The sequence below is a fragment of the Muntiacus reevesi genome, chromosome 2 (assembly GCF_963930625.1).
Source record: "Muntiacus reevesi chromosome 2, mMunRee1.1, whole genome shotgun sequence".
NCBI lineage: Eukaryota > Metazoa > Chordata > Mammalia > Artiodactyla > Cervidae > Muntiacus > Muntiacus reevesi.
In genome coordinates this window covers 264,414,438-264,433,122 of record NC_089250.1, presented here as the reverse complement: position 1 = coordinate 264,433,122, position 18,685 = coordinate 264,414,438, and the positions used below count along the sequence as shown (strand labels likewise).

Here is an 18,685-nt window from a genome sequence, read left to right as displayed (position 1 = left end):
TAACCAGGAGCCATCATTATTGATTTTATTGTTGTAGCTGTTGACCATTGTAACCTCAGTTCCTGGTCCCTTTAACGCTGACATTCTTAACTTGCCCCTCCCTGGCACTGCTTCTCTCTGGCGGCCCCCTCATCCCCATCCTGGTGGACCTTTGAATGGGAAGAGGCGTAATTTTCAAGGGGATCCGGGGCCAGAGGGCGGGGCTTCTTCCTCCTTCCGCGCCTTGGGGGAAACCCCAGGGTTCCGGGGACTGCTGGACTTCGGTTTTCTCCGTGCTGAGAGGAGGAGGAAGGTAAAGCCTGGGGGAGAGGGCTGAGGAAGGTGCAGCCAAAGTTCCTCCCGTGCCACCCTCGCTGTCTGTTCCGGGAGCCGCTGTCACCGAAGTGCCTGTGAGCCGGCAGCTGGGCGGAGGGGAAAAGAGAGCTGGAGAGGCTGCCGGCGGAGTGAGGACGGACACTGCGTGTGGAAGCCGGGAAGACAGCTTGGCGCTCTGAAGTCAGGTGTCAGGCCCCATGGAGTCCGCTGACCTACGGGGCCGCCGCTGGGCAGGAATCCTGCTCTCAGGTGAGTGTCCTGCTCCCTTCAGGTGGGGGAGGGAAGGGAGGGGTGTGTGTGTACATGTGTGCGAAAGAGACCCAAATAGAGACGAGAAAAACAGAGACAGAGACAGGAATAAACTCAAATACAAGAGATTGACAAGAGACTTCTCCAGCAGTCCAGTCTACGCTCCCAACGCCCAACTCCCAACGCAGGGGGCCCAGGTTCAATCCTTGGTCCAAAAACTAGATCCCACATGCCTCATCTAAGACCCAGTGCAGCCAAACAAAATAAGAGAGAGATTGACAAAGGGGGACAGAGAAACAGACAGAGACATACACACAGAGGAGGAGAGACAGATGGAATCAGAGCCATAGAACCAGAGAGAGGCAAGAGAGAGTGAAAATTACAATAGAAACTGTACCAGAGGGAAAAACAGAGCAAAGAGAGAGAGGGAGCCTGAGGACAAAGAGCAAAAAAACTCTGCAGGGCTTCTCTGGTGGGGCTCAATGGTCAAGAATCTGCCTGCCAATGCAGGAGACGCAGGTTTGATCCCTGATCTGGGAAGATCCCACATGCTGTTGAGCAACTAATTCAGTGTGCTGCAACTAGTGAAGCCCGCATGCCCTGGAGCCCGTGCTCCACAACAAGAGAGGCCATCATAGTGAGAAGCCCGAGCCCCGAAACTAGACAAAAGCCCAGGCAGCAATGAAGACCCAGCGCAGACATAAATACATACATATTAAAAATTAAATTTTTAAAAAAAGAAAAATTTTCAAAGATACCTTCAGAGAAATAGATTCAGGGGAGTCAGGGCAGGGAGAGACAGAGAACCAGAGCTGGAGTATAACAGACAGGAGTGAGACTGGCAACGAGAGGTTGTGCCAGCCTTGAGAGGCACGCCAGGCTCCTCTGTCCTTCCCTGTCACCTGGAGTTTGCTCAAATTCATGTCCACTGAGTTGGTGATGCCATCTAACCATCTCATCCTCTGCCACCCCTTCTCCTCCTCCCTTCAATCTTTCCCAGCATCAGGGTCTTTTCCAATGAGTTGGCTCTTCCCATCAGGTGGCCAAAGTATTGGAGTTTCAGCTTCAGCATCAGTCCTTCCAATGAGTGAGCCTATGGACTTCACCTCCAATAGCACTGAGGATAGAGAATTTCAGATGGTTTTCCATTGTCAGTTATTACAAGCACAGGAAATAACAATGGCAATAATAGTAATAACTAAGTACTAATAATAGTGACTAACGCTTACTGTGAATTCGTCATGTCTGATATCAGACCTCACAATAACCTGATGCACTAAGTTCTACTGTTCTCCCTGTTTTGCAGTTGAAGAAACTGAGGCTCACAAAGAGAAAGCCCCTTCCCCAGGATAATAGACAAAGTCCATTATCATTATCAGAGTCCATATTTGCTCCTAAGAGCCCTTGTCTTTAACCCAAATAAGCGGGGGATGGGGCAATGCTTGATCTAAATTGGGGTCATCTGAGGGCTGGAGAAAGGCATGGCTGCCTGCCTTTGTTAATTGGGCAAATGGTTAGGGCAAAGACAGGAGTTTCAAGGTCAGCTGCACATGGCCATAGCTGCTGGGGTTGGGTATCCCCACCTATGCCCACAATCTCTGAGCTTCCATAATACTGTGTGCAGAATGGCCAAATGGAAAACCGAAAATTCCTGCTATCTCATTTCCTCTTCTCCCCTCTGTGGGGAGGAAATCCCTGCCTGAGGGCAAGCATGCGGAAGAATGAAAGGTTACTTTCTCCCATCAAAGATAACAGAAGAAGTTCCCCTTTACTGGAGGTTGGCTCTGTGCCCATCTCTGGACCAGAGGAATTGCAGTGTTGAGAGCAAAGTCTTTAGGAACTGGCAAACCAGGTTCAAGTCTAGCTTCTGACACTATCTGGTCTTGGAAAGTGACTTCACTGATCTGAGTGTTTGTTTACCTCTCACTGGAAGGGAGAGGCATCTTCCACAGAATGAGCATCACTGGAGAGAGTGCAATGACCCTCAGGGGATCCAGTTAAAACTGGTCAGTGTTCATTACCACCCCCTACAATCCTAGGAGGTAGATGGTATTTTTCCCATTTTATAGCTGGGGAAACTGAGGCTCAGAGATGACAAAACATGCCTCAAGTCACATAGCCAGGAAGCAGTGAGTGAAAGTCAAGCCTCTAGGGGTGGAGGGCCCCATTCGTGACCTCAGACCTCCCTCCACTCAGGAAGACCACAGCTGGATGCCCCCAACACACCTTCCTTCCTGAATGCCTCCTCTTTCCCCCTCCAGCCTCACTTTTGACCGTGTGGAGCTTGGCAGCTGCAGCCCAGATCTCCCGTGATGCCTTCACCCTAAGTGAGAAGGATGTTGTTCTGTCTACATTTGGGGCCCCTTGGTCACCCCAGACTCATGGTAGATTCAGGGCACAGAAAACATTCTGTATCTCATTCTGGTCTCTATCTCCACCCTCAAGTGCTCATCCGGGTTCCATGCCCAAAGTCCCAACAGGACAAACCTGATTGGCCCAGCCAGGCAATGACTGGGCCAATCAGTTGTGTTGGAGTGGGTGTGAAGGGGTGGATGTCCTGGCTGGGGCTAGGGAAAATTGGCTAAGAAGTGGTAGAGGAACCTGGTTGTTATCCCCAATACAAGCTTGATTTCTTTGCAGCCAATAATAACTAACCCACCATCATGTCCCTGACCCTCTGTTTTATTTGCAACCCCTCATTTACTGGGGGTGAGGAGACTTGAGGGTCCCAAGATCACACCTAGAATGAGAACTAGATCCAGCATTGGAGACCAGTCATGGAGCTGAGGGGTGTCTGCATGCAATTCCAACCCCTCCCTGTTTCTCGGGGTCCCTCTGTGACTATATTTTGCCTGGTCTATCCTTCACGTGTGTCTCTGCTTCTGTCTCTCCCTACTGTTTCTCCCTCTGTAGAAACTCTGGCCAAGCCCACCATTTCAGTCAGCCAGAGCACAGTCATAGAGCACAGGGAAAATGTGACCTTCTGCTGTGACACCCCGGACGTCGACATCACCATCCACTGGGTCTCCAACCACCAGCCCCTGCCATCCCATGAGCGCATACAGCTGTCCACAGATGGCAGGAACCTCACCATCCTCACTGTCCAGCGGCAGGATGCTGGGGAGTACCAATGTGAAGCTTGGAGTCTGGGACGCCTCCTGGTCAAGAGCAGTGACCCCACCTACCTGACTGTGTACTGTGAGTCCCTTTCCATTCTCCCCAGCCCCTCAGCAACACCCACTTCCTCAGTGATCTCATCCAGTCTCGCAGCTTTACATACCACCCAAATGCGGACTTGTCCATCCTTGAACTCCAGACATATAGCTGTTTGACATCTCTACTTGGATTCTCCTGGGAACGTCCAACGTGATGTGCCTAAAATTGAGCTCCTTAACTTTCGAATGTTTGATCCAAAATATTGCCTAGGTAGTCGTGAGGAAAGAGCAATTGCTGGCATGCTTTATTTTTTTATGTATTATTTTTATTTTCACTGCTCTGGGTGACAGGCAGGCTTCTCTTGTTGTGGAGCACAGGCTCTAGAGCACTTGGGCTCAGTAGTTGCAGTGCAGGCATAGTTGCCCCACGGCATGTGTGATCTTAGTTCCTCAACCGGGGATCAAACGTGCATCCCCTGCATTGGAAGGCAAATTCGTAACCAGTGGACCACCAGGGAAGTCCCTTGCTGGCATGCTTTAGGTGTGTCTTTCAAACTTGCTTTACCCAGGGATGCATGTGGCATATCCTCACTGTCAGACTCTAACATCTCCTTTGTAATGGTTCCAGAGTTCGAGGGAAGAGAAGAGGAAAGTTCCTGTTTATTGAATGCCTGGGTCCCCCTAAGAGAGCTCTCTCACTGATGATACTATTGTTGCTGCTACAATTGTTCTTGTCCTCCCAGATGGCCCTGACCCGGTCACGATCAAGTGGGAGCCTGGTGTAGCCAACGGGGATGTGGTTGAGGTGATGGAGGGCTCCAATGTGACCTTCTGGGCAGAAACTGAGTCTTACCCGCCAGCTTTATACTCATGGTATTTCGCCAGTGACTCCAAGCCCATCCCAAGCTTGTTCCTCAACACGAGCAGTGTTACCATCCACGCCGTGTCCAGAGAACACGAGGGCACCTACAGCTGCTCGGTGTCCAACACCGCCACCCACCTGACCCTCCTGGGCACCGCCAAGGTCCGCGTGCTCGGTGAGTCTCCTCCCCCACTCTGTCCTCTGTGCCTCTGAGGGCCAGGGCCCCTGGCATCCCTGAGCTGGGGCGGGGGGTGGAGTGGGGCTCTCCCTTGCGGCTGGTGGCGGACTGCGGCTCTGGGCACAGGGAGGGACCCGGGTCCTTGTTTGGCACACCCTCCACAAGGCTCTGGAGGCTCTCTGTGGGGTGTCTGTCACTTTATTCTCCTGAAGTGTGGGAGGCGATTCTCTGTACATACAAACACTAACGCAGCACTCACACACCCCATACACACGTGGACACACACACACAACAGTCACACACGCAGGGGACTTCTCTGGTGTTCTGGTGGTTAAGACGGCACTCCCAGTGCAGGGGGCCTGGGCTTGATCCCCAGTTGGGGAACTAAGATTCCTCATGCCACATGACATGGCCAGAAAAAAAGAATCAGTCACGCATGCATCGCAGATACACACATGTGCACCACAGACACGCACAGCTCACACACAACACATACAACTCACACGCAGCACATACACACACACACAAGACCCATATACCATATACCCAACAGACACACACAATACATGAGACACACAGGACATAACATATCACACATACCACACATACACATACCGTACACATAAAGCCCACAACATGTACATAAATGTACTCACACATAGGCAGAGCACATGCGCAATACTTAGAAAACAGACACACATATCTCAAATATGTGACAAACAATGCCACAGACACACAACATGTTCTCTCACAAAACACGTATACACACAAAACATAATATCCACCCAATAGACACCTGCAACACACATCACAGACACTCAACATCCTCATGTACAACACAGAAAACACCTCACATACCACACATTTAACACCCTCGACACATGCAGAACACACCGTACACAACTGTACTTCACACGTTGTAGTGATATACCAGGCATGTAGGTATGTACATACATGTACTGTGCATGTAAATACATGGTACAACATATACACAGAACACATACATTGCCACAGACACATAACATATACTCATGTGCAGAAGATACACACACACACAACATATACTCACTAGCCCACAAAGTACGTGTGTGTGTGTATATGTGTGTGTATGTATATGTATGTATATACACACCACCATACCTCACAGTCACAATACATGTATACACAACACACGCATATAGATAGACACAAAAGGGGCTTCTCTGGTGGCCCAGTGGTTAAGTCCAGTTGCCAGTGCAGGGGACAAGGGTTCAATCCCTGGTCTGGGAAGATCCCTCATGCCAGGGAGCTGCTAAGTCTGTGTACCACAGGGACTGAGCCCGCACGCCCTAGAGCCCGTGTTCCACAGCAGGAGAAGCCACCCCAATGAGAAGCCTGCGCACCACACTAGAGAGCAGGTCCCGCACAACACAACTAGAGAAAGCCCTCATGCAGCAACAAAAACCCAGCACAGGCAGAAATAAATGAGGACACAGGACACACACTCACACACAAAACTCATCCATGTACCACACACTCGCCGTACACGCAAAACCTGTAACATATTCGCATAATTGTCACACAACACACGCTCATACACAAAGACTTAGATACCCCACCCACACAGCACAGTCACATGCAACACACACACACACACACACGCCACACACCACATAAACACACATCCCTGGGAAATCCTGTGGGCCCCATATGGGCAGGAGACTGGCAAAGGGTGTCCCTGGACCCCGTCCCATCCCTCTGTGTGTTTCCAGAAACACTGACCAAGCCTCACATCATACCCCCAAACCGGACTCTCGTGGAGGACACCAGCTTGGTGGTCCTGACCTGCCAGACCCCCCATGAGGGAGTTGGAGTCCAGTGGTTCCTGGGGGACCAGCTCCTCCTGCCCAGCGAGCACCTGATGCCTGTAAACAACACTCTGGTCATCCTCGGCCTTCGGCGGAACGACACTGGGCCCTATGCGTGCGAGGTCTGGAACTGGGGCAGCCGGGCGCGGAGTGAAGCCCTGAAGTTGAACATCAGCTGTGAGTCGTCCCTAGCCTGGACCTTCTCCTCCTTCCTCCTCTCTCCCTTGCTGAAGTTCTTACATCCAGCCGCTCATCCCATAATTATCAAACACCTGCTCTGTGACAGGCATGTCTGAGCAGGGGACAAGGCCACCCTCACGGAGCTTTATGTTCTAGTGGGGGAGACAGACCATACACAGCTGAACAAGGGGAAATCCATGCTGTATCAGATGGAACTAGAGGCAGTGAGAAAGACAGGCAAGGCTGGGAAGTTGGGGAGGTGTTGCCGTCCTGGCTGGGGTGGTCAGGTGCGGCTTCCTGGAGGACGTGGTGTGTGTGCAGCAGGAGGCAGGGAGAGAGCTGCGCAGGTGACCAAGGGAAGTGAGTCCCAAGGCTGGGGAGGTGGGACTGTGCTTGGCCTGTCGGAGGAATCCCAGGAGGCCAAGATGACTGGAGAGGTAAGTTACAGGGAGAATGGAACAGAAGAAGCTGGGAGGGTGGGGGTAATAGACCACACAGGGTCCCGTGGGCCATGGTGGGGACACTCGAGCTACAAAAGGCTCTGAGCAGAGGAGAGAGAGGATTAGACTGGGGTTTGCACAGAGTCTTTCTGGCCCTTGTCTAAAGGGTGGAAACAGGGGAGAGGGAGGAGGTGATACAGTTGTTTTTGTCTGATTCCATGGAGAGGCAGACCCCAAAATGGGATTCAATGGATTATATATGCAAGGATTTTCTTAAGGGAATGCTCTTGTGCAGAAAAGGTAGGGAGGGAGCCTCAAAAGAGTGGGATTGCCCTCAGACTGAGGTACTTGGAGTGAGGGAGGAAGACAGCGTACAGAGTTGAGTGGGAGCATTTGGACCACCGTCTAGTCTAAGGAATGTTGTCAAGACTCTCCAGGAGCCCAGGTCTCCAAGGAAGAGATCTGCCTTACTTTCTCCAACACTCTCAGGTACTGGCAGGGTGCAGCCCAGGAGAGGCCTGGGAGTGGATAACGGGGTACAGCAGCTGGGTCCTTGGTCAATTCCACTCTTACTGATGGAGGTCTGTGAGGTGTCCTCTTGTGGTGGGCACAGTCATCCATCAAGAACTGACGGGGCTGATCAGCTGTAGTGATCAGACCATGAATATATTTTAAATATCAAAGTCACAGGGTTTACTGCTAGTTGACATGAAGCAAGAGAGAAAGGGAGGAGTCAAGAATGACTCCAAGATTTTTTTTTTTTTTTTGGCTTAAGCTACCATCAGCACTCTAAGAACTATAAACATGTTGGAAGTTAGGGGATACATGTCGCAGGACACAGCAACAATTTCTGAAGCCTGGATGTCTTATGAGGCTTCCTTCTTAGAATTCACTTTTGCAAGGGCAGGGGTTTTTGTTTTTCATTTTAGTTTTGTTTTGTTTTGGACTTTCCCCCTCCATGTTGTGGATTACATTCTGCTTGCTCAGCACCTAAGGGAGGAAAAGGGACCTTTTTCTCCTTCTTCTCTTGCCGAGATTCCTTTCAGCAGCAGTTGGAAGAGCCTTTGACTCCCAGGAATTCCCTCAGTTAGAATTGAAAAGGGGGAAGAAAAGGAAGCAGAACTTCACATGTGGAATTGAATGGGATAAAATAGGTTATCTCGATAACCCTATATGCAAGACAGAAAAAGAGACACAGATGTATAGAACAGACCTTTGGACTATATGGGAGAAGGCGAGGGTGGGATGATCTGAGAGAACAGCATTGAAACATGTATATTATCAAGTGTGAAACAGATCGCCAGTCCAGGTTGGATGCATGAGACAAGTGCTCGGGGCTGGTGCACTGGGATGACCCAGAGGGATGGGATGGGGAGGGAGGTGGGAGGGGAGATCAGGATGGGGAACACATGTAAATCCATGACTGATTCATGTCAATATATGGCAAAAACCACTACAGTATTGTAAAGTAATTAGCCTCCAACTAATAAAAATAAATGGAAAAAAAAGTCATAACTGAAAAAAAAATAGGTTATCTCACTGGTGGAGGATGGGAGCATAATATTTGGCTCTGCATGCAGACGGCCCCGATCGAGTGTACTTCACCAGCGGGTCGGAGACCCTGGCGGACAACACCATCAGCGCGGAGCTCAACTCCAGCCTGATCCTGCAGTGTTGGGCTGAATCCCAGCCGGACGCTGAGTTTAATTGGACCCATGACAAAACCAGTGTGTGCCAGGGGGAGCAACTGGTCATCGAGGCCCTGACTTGGAAACACCAAGGGAATTACAGCTGCACAGCTTCTAACTCTGTCACACTGCTGACCTGCTCTGCCTCAGTCATGGTCCGCGTCATAGGTGAGTCTTTCAGGTAAGCCTTCCCCTTGGGTCCAGGTGACTTTCTCTGATGCTGGCCTTAGCACTCTGGTCTCTATTAGGGACTGGAGTGTGGCACTGACTGTCCTGATGGGCAGGTTCCTAGCTCCGAGCTGTTGAATTCCAGCCACTAACAGTCAGACTCAGGACTTCCCTGGAGATCCAGTGGTTAAGACTCTGTGCTTCTAGTATGTGTGCTTTCACTGCAGGGGGTGAGGGTTAGATCCCTGGTCAGGGAACCAAGATACTGCATGCTGCAAAGTGGCCAAAAAATAGAAAAAAAAATTTGTGATCTCATTTCATCTTCCGAACATCTCTATACAGTAGGTACCATTTCCCCCACTTTGCAAATGAGGAAATGAGACTCAGAAAGTGTAGTTACTTTTGTCTGTTTCCACAGGACCCCAGAGAGTCAAAGGTGACTCAGGTTTCCAGTTGCCAAAGCCCTTTGCTGTGACAACCATATTTGATTCATCATCTAAATCAGTAACATTATCACACCAACACTGACTGATCACTTTCCATGGGTCTAAATACTTCACCCACATTGAACATACCAAACCTTACATGTACTGACCATGAATACATACATGTTTAATCTTTTCAGCGACAATATGGAGTAGGCTTCACATTATCTTTATTTTTACGGAAGAGCCAAAGGAAACCCAAAGAGGTTAAGTAGCATGGCCAAGGTCACACAGCTGAGATGTGAACTTAGGACATTTGACTCTAGAAATGATTCTATTACTACTATAAACTTCTGCCTCCCAATGGCTGGAAAACAAGTACTCATCAAACGACGGTGGAGATAAAGCCCCAAGATTGGGAATGAGGTTGGGGACAGGGATGAGGTCCTGCTTCTTTCTCCTTGCCCAGGTCACCAGTCATCCCTGTCTGCAGGGGCCATCGCTGGCATTACTGTCGGGATCCTGGCTGTCTTTGCCCTGGCCATAGGGCTGGGCTGCTTTCTGCACACTGGAAATGCCAACAGGTAAATCTCAGAGGGGGGTGGGGTGTGGCCTGTGGGGGACGCCTGCCCAGCAGAAGGGTTGCTGACCATGGTGCTGAGTGGTGCCTGTTGGGAACTGAGAGGGTTTGGGGCGTTGCCCAAAATGGACATAGGATGTGGGCAGAGCCTGCGGAGATGGGCAAGGACTAGAGACATAGTGAACAAGGGTCTTGGGGTTTCAGGTTCTCAAGGAGAACAACAGAGGATACCGTCTATGAGAACATGACACCCACTTCTGAAGAGGGTCACCCTGAAGAGCTCGGTCGCAGTAAGTGACTCCATAGCTGGTACCCAGGGCAGCAGTGAGGTCTGGAGAAGAGGCTGGTGCAAAGAGCCCAGGCTTCTGCTCCCAGCTTCGCCCCTGGGTCACTATGACATCATGGGCAAACCCTGTAGTCTTGGACCGTCTGTGTCCCCATCTGGAAAATGGATGAGATCAGGGTCAAGAACTCTGAGGAGTTCTGCCTGTTCCAACAGCCACAACACAAATATGACAACGTACTGCCATTCTAGTCTTCCTCACTCTCAGAAAATTTTGTTAATGGATTCTATAAGCAGAGAGAATCAATCGTGACACTCCTCCCTGCTAAATTCAAAACAAATCTCACTGTCCATCTTAATATAGTACCTCATGCAGCCTTCTTTGGCCAAAGGCAAAATGAAACATCTTTGCCATGTCTGGTCTAAGATTCTGGTAAGATGGGCTCATGAAGCAGAAGTCCTCTGGAACTGTCCAATTCACCTCAGTTTTACAGAGAAGAAAACCAAGGCCAGGAAGGATATATGATAAACACAGGCTACAGAGGACCCTGGTACACCTGGGACTGGGTCTAAGACTTCTGACCTCATCTGTATCATCAAACAGTCTTATCTAACCCAGAACTTGATTTCCAAGACCTTCCCAGGTCAACATCACTGGAGATGTGATGGGGTAGTCCTGGGGCTGAAAGAAGGAAGGTTTCTGCCACATCCTTCCTAGGGATAGAAGTGCCCTGCCTGGACAAATCGCCCCTTCCCTCATGCATGCATGTGTGCTCAGTGGCTTCAGTTGTGTCCGGCTCTTTGCAACTCCACGGACTGTAGCCCACCAGTTTCCTCTATCCATGGGATTTTACCAGCAAGAATATTGGAGTGGGTTGCCATGCCCTCCTCCAGGCGATCTTCCCAATCCAGGGATCAAACAAACCCATGTCTCCTGCATTGCAGGTAGATTCTTTACCTCTGAGACACTGGGGGAGCCCCTTCTTCCCTCATATCTCTCCCTAACTCTAGCCTTGGGCTGGCATTCACTTTCTCTAGACTGGCCCATGCCTGTGTATGCCAATGTACCCGCCACTCAAGGACAGATCCCAGTCAAAAAGGTGGGTAATTCTCCAGAGGCACCCCCTCTACTCCCCTGACTGCCTGGCACTTCCCCAGCCCAGCAGGGCATTACGTCTCACCTCTTGGGGTGGGGGTGAAGTTCAGGCATGTTCTCTTAAGGATGCCCAGTGGCAGCTTGGGTTTCTACTTTCTCTGGGGATCTCAAGACCATCCATGGCTTTCTCATCTCTTCTCCTTGTTTTCTTTCTCTTTCGCATGGCAATGCCTAACCAGGAGCCCCCTCTGGGAATCAGAAGAGGTGTAACTGCCTCTGAGGCCTGAGCTATTTCCAAGAATTTCCAGGCGTGACCGTTTATCCCAGGCCTCAGGACCTCTTCACTATTTTCTTTTCCCCCCCAGATGCTGCCAGTAGACCCTCCAGAGCAATTATATGAGGTAGGTTGGCCTTGGTTGATTTTATTAAAGAAGTTGCAAAGGAATACAATCTGAGAATGTTATATTTGACAAGTATGAGAAATCATCTTGTCTAGATCTTTCATTGAGCATTGCTGGGCCAGGAATGGGAAGAACGTGGCTCAAGGCCTCACAGGGAGCTGGGCTAGATTCCTTTTAAAAAAGTATATTTATTTGTTTATTTATGGCTGTGTCAGGTCTTAGTTGCAGCATGCCAGATGTTCATTGAGGCCTGTGGGATCTTTCTGGTAGTGTGGTAGGTTTTTCTCTAGTTGTGGCTCGAGGGCTTCAGAGTACATGAGCTCAGTAGTTGTAGTGTGGACTTAGTCGCCCCAAGGCCTGTGGGATCTTAGTTTCCCACCAGGGATCGAATCCGTATCCCCTGCATTAGAAGGTGGGTTCTTAGCCACTGGATGACCAGGGAAGTCCCTGGGTCAGAGTCTAGGGTTCTAGCTCCTACCCTGCGCTGCTTCCACTTCTGGTGCTTGCAGTTGGGTTGCACATAAGCTAATACCGGCCTAGCAAGTGACGGGATGCAAAGGATGTTTTGGATTAGAAGTTGCAGACGTAGCCAGGTGAAAAGGAAGAGTTCTGGTCCTAGGCCTACTTCTGCTTCTGATCCTTTGAGAGAACCTGGTTGGGAATCTCTTTGTTTCTGGATCTCTGAGGAGTGCACATTGGCATTTTCCAGATGCTGTGGTTCTAAGACAAACTGCTTGTGGGCCCTAACTGATCTCTTTGTTCACTTGCAGCAGGAATCACCTACCACCATCCTCGGCGGGTATTCTCATGGCCCCAGGAAGCCATCCTCCAAACTTGCATTGCATCCCTTGGCCCCAACTCTACAAAAAGAAAATGCAGAGTCAAACTATGAGGTATTTTTATGCCACACAGAGTCTTTGGACAGATGGAAAGCTGCCACCAATCTCCCTTTTCCTCCTTGCTAAAGAGTCTGTAGGATAACCTATCAAGAGATTTCCTTTCAAAAATCTTCTCAATCCCTTTGCACCCCCTTTCATCCTATCACTTTCTGGTTCATTTCATTCCATTCCCTTCCTGTCCATCCATTTCACTCCATCCCATGTTTCCATCACACTTATTTTCACTCTACCCATTTAGCTTTCTATCCATTTAATTTCATTTATTCTCACTTTATTCCAAGTGTTTCCTCTCCAGTCCATTTCTGTTTTTTTTTTTCATTCCATTCCACTCCCTCTCACTCCATTTATTTCCATAAAATTCCTTTTATTTCGTTTCCATTTCTTCTGTTCCTCTTATTACTTCCCATTCCATTCCTTGTCATCACTTCCCACTACTCAGTGCCATTCCTGTGCATTCCATCCCATTCCATTCTGCTTCATCCATTGTGTCATGTTTTCTCTTTTCTTCTTTCATTCCTTTCCATTCTTTCCCACTTCTCCCTATTACCTTTTATTCCTTTTTATTTTTCCTTTTCAATCCCACCTGTTCATTTCTTCCACATTCCATTTCTGTCTATTTTAATCCTGGCTATCACTTTTCCATTTCCAAACCATAACTTTCATTTATTACTCTTATTATTTAACTTTCATTTCATTATTACTTTATTTCATTTCCATTCTTCTCCTTCCTGTTCCATATAATTCCTGTTCTTTCCATCTGCATATTTAATCCACTCATTTCATTCTGTTTCCTACTAGTCCACTCCTCTCTAGTCAGTGTCCTATTTGCATTCATTTCCATTTGGTCAGCTTTCATTTCATTCCACCACATTCCATTTCTTCTTATTCTATTTCTTTTCATTCCCTTCTTTCTTTCCTCTTCCTCATCCCTCCCCCTGCCGTTCAGTTCTGTTTCATTATTTTCTGTTCCCTTTCATTGCATTGTCTTCCATTCTACTTCTACTTTAAAAAAATTATTTTATTGACGTCTACTTGATTTACTTTACTAAGATAATGTGGTGTTATCTTCTGGTGTACAGAAAAGTGATTCAGTTATACATATATATTTGTAAATATGTATATATATACAACCCTCTTGTTTCCTGTTCGTTCTTCTGTAATCCATCCCATCCTGTTGTACCACATTCCATTCTGCTTCATTACCTGTCATATGAACCATTCTCAAAAGATGTGAATGTCTAAATGTCTTTGGGATTTTTAATAAGAAAAACAAACCCCTTGACAGTAGTTCAGATTAATTAAAGTGGGGATTCATTGAGAAAACACTGAGGAATCTCAGGTAACCAATGTCAGAAGTTACTTGTGGGCCTTGTGGGGATTAGAATCAGGAAGTTTTTCTCTCTTATGGCTGCTCATTTTTTTTTTAAATAAGGAAAAGTATTTATTTGTGCCTTGTACATTTTAATAAGGGTGGTTGCTCATTTTTGCTGATCAGTGAATTTGTTCCATTCTCCTTGGTTCAGATTGAATGCCTATGCAAGCTTTCTGGTCACTGCTCCTCTATAACTTCAAATTATATATGCACCCTCTACTACTATCTAAAGGTTTCTGGTTCAGATTCTTCATAGGAGAAGCAGTTGTTCAGGCCATTGTATAGATTGTGCTGACATTTGTCAGCTCTCTAATTATCTGTGAACTGGTACAAACATAGCCTCTTAGGTCCCTCTCTTCATCAGGATCTAGGGGGAAGGAGTCTCATTTGTTCCTTTTATCAGTGGAGCAAAAACTCTTCCTGGAAATCTCACCCACTAAACTTCCTCTTATGTCTCCTTGGGTCGGGATGCTGTCATGTGGCCCTTGTTGCAAGGAAGGCTGAAAATTAGCTGTTATCCTTCCCACTCTCTCCAATAGAAGCAGGCAAAAGGGAAGATACAGGAGGAGTGTCAGGTCAGACACCTCAGTGTCTGCTACCTTCTGAAGGGATGAGAAGGAGCACACAACGCAGAGGGTCTGGAGTAGAGTGTTCTGAGTTGAGGAGCATCAATCAAGTGAAAAGGTCCTGAAGTGGATGTATTTTTTATCTATTGATGCATAAAGAATTACCACGAGCTTAGCAGCTTAAAACAACACATATTTATTATCTCACAGTTTCCTGGGTCAGGAGTTCAGGCAATTCTCTAATGGGTCTTCTGCAAGGCTGCAAAAAAGGCGTTGGCCAAGTCTCAGGTCTCGTCTGAGGCTCTACTGGGAAGGGATCCACGTCTGAGCTCTTCGGGTTGCTGGAAGCATTCAGTTCCTTGCAGGCTGTCATAAGGAGGGCCTCAGTGTCTGACAGCTGTCAGCTGGGGGCTGCACTCAGTTCAGTGCTTTCCATAGGCAGCTCCCAATGTTGTACCTCACTTCTTCAAAGCCAAGAGAGATGTCACACTGTTATATAACATAATCACACAATGTAAGCAGATACCTCCTGTCACCTTTGCCATATTCAAATGGTTAGATGCAAATTACAGGTCTTGCCCTCAAGGGGAGGTTTGCATCAGGGCATGAAAACCAGGGGACTTCCCTGGTGACTCAGATGGTAAAGAATCTTCCTGCAATGCAGGAGACCCGGGTTCAAGCCCTGGGTGGGGAAGATCCCCTGGAGAAGGAAATGGCGATCCACTCCAGTCTTCTTGCCTGGGAAATCCCATGGACAGAGGAGCCTGGTGGGCTACAATCCATAAGCTGGCAAAGAATCTGTCACTACTGATGGACTAAGCACAGACACATGCATGAATACCAGGAGGTGAGGATTATGGGGGTCACCTTAGACTCTGTCCTCCACTATGGGGAAGCAAAGGCCATTCCAGGAACGGAAAGGTGTCAGCATGACTGAAGTACAATGAGAAAGGAAGATCTTTGGAATTTTCAAGGTTGAGATAGGAGAATGCCAGAGAGTTTGAGCCCCTACAGCAAGTAGCCCAGAAAAGCCCACCAGAACTGGAACTTACCTCTTCTCTTTGTGTAATAGGTGCTTGTGAATCCAGAAAACAACATCTACTGCCAAATCAACCGTCCCACCTAATGGAAGCAGAGATCCTTTCTCCAGAAATCCTAAAGAAGTCACGCTCAATCATATATTCAATGATGTTTATTACATACACATTATATTCCAGTCATTCTCTTTGTAAACCTTGTGACATTCTGTTTCGATGTCTTTTTCAGGCTCTAGACCCTAGCTCTCACCAAATCTTAAGTTTTTGGGCTTGTGTTTCTTTAAAAGCAATAGAAACAAGTCAAAAGCCACCTAGAATTAAAGGACCAAGGTCTGATACCCAGAAGCTGGGGATGTCATAGTGTTTACTATATACATTGTTGATGGACACAGCAGGTGGGGAGAAGTCTGAGCCTGAGTCAGCCAGAGTGGAGCACGGGATGTATCCACGGGTCAGACAAGCAGTGTCTTTTCAGATCATAGTAAAGGATAAGGAACAAGGAGCTATTAAGAGATGACAAGAGAAAACACAGAATGCAGCATGGGAATGAGGCACCTAGGGAGGTGCAGGCATGAGATGCTTTGAATCTCAAGAGACTCGGGGATGGAGATGTGAGGATGAGATTTGCTAAAGGGAACAGAGTCCAGGATGACTCCCAGGTTTCTGGCCAGAGCAACTGGATGACAGTTTCTTCAGGCCACTTTCTAAAGCAACAATGGGGAAAGAGCAAATCTGGGATAGAGAGAGAAATCAAGAATTTGGTTTGACATGTCAAGGATCAATCAGAGAATCAAGTAGGCAAATGTCCATAGAAGTCCAGATAACTTCTTTTCCAGCTCCGGCCCCGATCACAGCAGTCGTCATGATGTTGATGCCCAAGAAGAACCGGATTGACATTTATGAACTCCTTTATAAGGCAGGGGTGATGGTGACCAAGAAGAATGTCCACATGTCCTAGCACCTGGAGCTGTCAGACAAGAACGTGCCCAATCTGCACGAAAGCCATGCAGTCTCTCAAATCACGAGGCTATGTGAAAGAACAGTTTGCCTGGAGACACTTCTACTGGCACCTCACCAACAAGGGCATCCTCCAACCTTCTCCCTGAGATTGTGCCTGCCATTATGTGCCACAGCCATCCTGAGACTGGCCGGCCATGGCCCAAAAGACTGGAGGGAGAGCGATCTGCAAGGCTCACACGAGGGGAAGCTGACAAACACCTACAGACGAAATGCCTTGCCCCCTGGTGCCGACAAGAAAGCTGAGGCTGGGGCTGGGTCAGCAACTGAATTCCAGTTTAGAGATGGATTTGGTCATGGACATGGTCAGCCACCTCAGTAAAGTTGAAAGAGATTGTTTTGTGTTGAATAAACCTGTAAACAGAAAATTTTTTTAAATGTCTAGATAGAGCAGAGCTGGAAATGTACATTTGGGAGTTGTCAGTGGGATTTGAAGTTATGGGGTTAGATGAGATCTTGTGTCAGCGGTCCCCAGGACCACCCTCAGGCTCAATGATTTGTGAGAAGGATTCACAGGACCTCCAAGTTGTTATGACCACATGGCTCATGGCAGCAGAAGGACAGAGAGTAAAATCAGCTAAAGGAAAAGGTACAGATGGTGAAGTCTGGAAGAAACTATGTTCCTCAGTTTCCAGGAAGTTGACCAAGAACTAGTCCTTTGAAATAGGCTTTTCTGGGGTGGGGAATAGGTAGGGTATGAGCAACTCAGACCTGCTGAGTTAACCTTTTCCCCTGCAGATCCCAAAGAGAGTGGATGAAGACAGGAAAAGAGTAGGGGCTGACAAACTAAGCACTGGTCCCTCCAACATTTATAGTTTGAGGTAGAGGATTCAGCAAAGGAAACGGGCTGTCCTTTTATCCTGCTGAGAACTTCCTCCTTGCTTCCCCCGAATATCAGCGGAACAGATCACACTCTCCCTCTCCCTTATCTTTGTCTTTAAAGCAAATGAATTTATAACTTCCTTGCTCTTCCATAGATGTTGAGCCCTCACCCAACTCCGGACAATAGAACCTCAGTATGAAACTTGGGTCTCAGCCAATCCTCAAGCAACTGAGAGAGAAATCTCTGGGTTAGATGGTCATCTGTATAGAATGAGTTTCTGTTCCTCAGGAGTAGCTATTCCAAAGTCTGTAATATTCAGGTTAGGTCAGGGATTCAGGTGCTCTTGCAAGTAGATATTACCATCTTGTTCGTTTTGAAAGAAAAAAATGGTGAAACAGAAGACAAAGTTTTAAGTTATATAGTACTAGTGCTTTAATGTCTGAATATCTTGAAGTGAAAAAAACAATGAAAACAAAAAAGTGAACAGAAAAAAGGGAAGATGAGCTAACACTCCAAAGACCCCATTGTGATTTTGCCTTATTATACTAAATCTGTAGATCAATCTATAGGATTTGACCTCTTTACGACACAACCATTGTAATGTGGCATTTGTACGTCTTTTATCTCAGTGGTTTCAAAGGCTTCTATTAATGTCTCTAAATTTATTTTACCAAATTTATTTGTAGGGCTTTTTTTGGCTTCTCTTCTAAATAAATGTGAACCCTTCTCTGTCTTTTTTTAAAGTTATTTTATTTACTGGCTGTGCTGGGTCTTCGTTACTCCTTGGGCTTTTCTCTAGTTGTGGTGAGCAGGAGCTACTCACTAGTTTTGGTGCATGAGCTTCTCTTGCTGAGCATGGGTTCTAGGGTTCCTGGGCTCTAGCACAGGCTCAGTAGATACACTCCATGGTATGCGGGATCTTCCTGGAACAGGGATTGAACCCATGTCTTCTGCATTGATAGTTGAGCCACCAGGGAAGCTCCTTTCTCTGTCTTGTTTGTAAACTAAGTATTGCTTATGTAGAGAAAAGATCCTGATATGTAGGCAAGGGGCAAATTGCATAATGTAGAAATTAACAGCATGGACTCCAGAGTCAGACTTTTC

General features: G+C 47.6%; 1 protein-coding gene and 1 pseudogene across 2 annotated transcripts; both read left to right on the top strand.

Moving 5' to 3' along the window:
* The first annotated feature begins 249 nt into the window (after positions 1-249).
* Positions 250-15,979, top strand: CEACAM20 (CEA cell adhesion molecule 20). 2 transcript variants are annotated; one of them, XM_065926299.1, is made up of 12 exons: positions 250-564; positions 2,826-2,891; positions 3,478-3,762; positions 4,463-4,756; positions 6,511-6,783; positions 8,807-9,082; positions 9,977-10,091; positions 10,292-10,377; positions 11,409-11,470; positions 11,832-11,867; positions 12,641-12,760; positions 15,777-15,979. In XM_065926299.1, the coding sequence occupies exons 1-12, from the start codon at positions 513-515 to the stop codon at positions 15,828-15,830; spliced, it is 1,719 nt and encodes a 572-aa protein (XP_065782371.1). In that variant the 5' UTR covers positions 250-512; the 3' UTR covers positions 15,831-15,979. The 2 variants fall into 2 exon arrangements, with proteins under 2 accessions (XP_065782371.1, XP_065782370.1); XM_065926298.1 differs by having other exon boundaries at positions 12,638-12,760.
* A 477-nt stretch (positions 15,980-16,456) lies between these two features.
* LOC136161447 (small ribosomal subunit protein eS10-like) lies at positions 16,457-17,080 on the top strand (annotated as a pseudogene).
* The last annotated feature ends 1,605 nt before the right edge of the window (positions 17,081-18,685 follow it).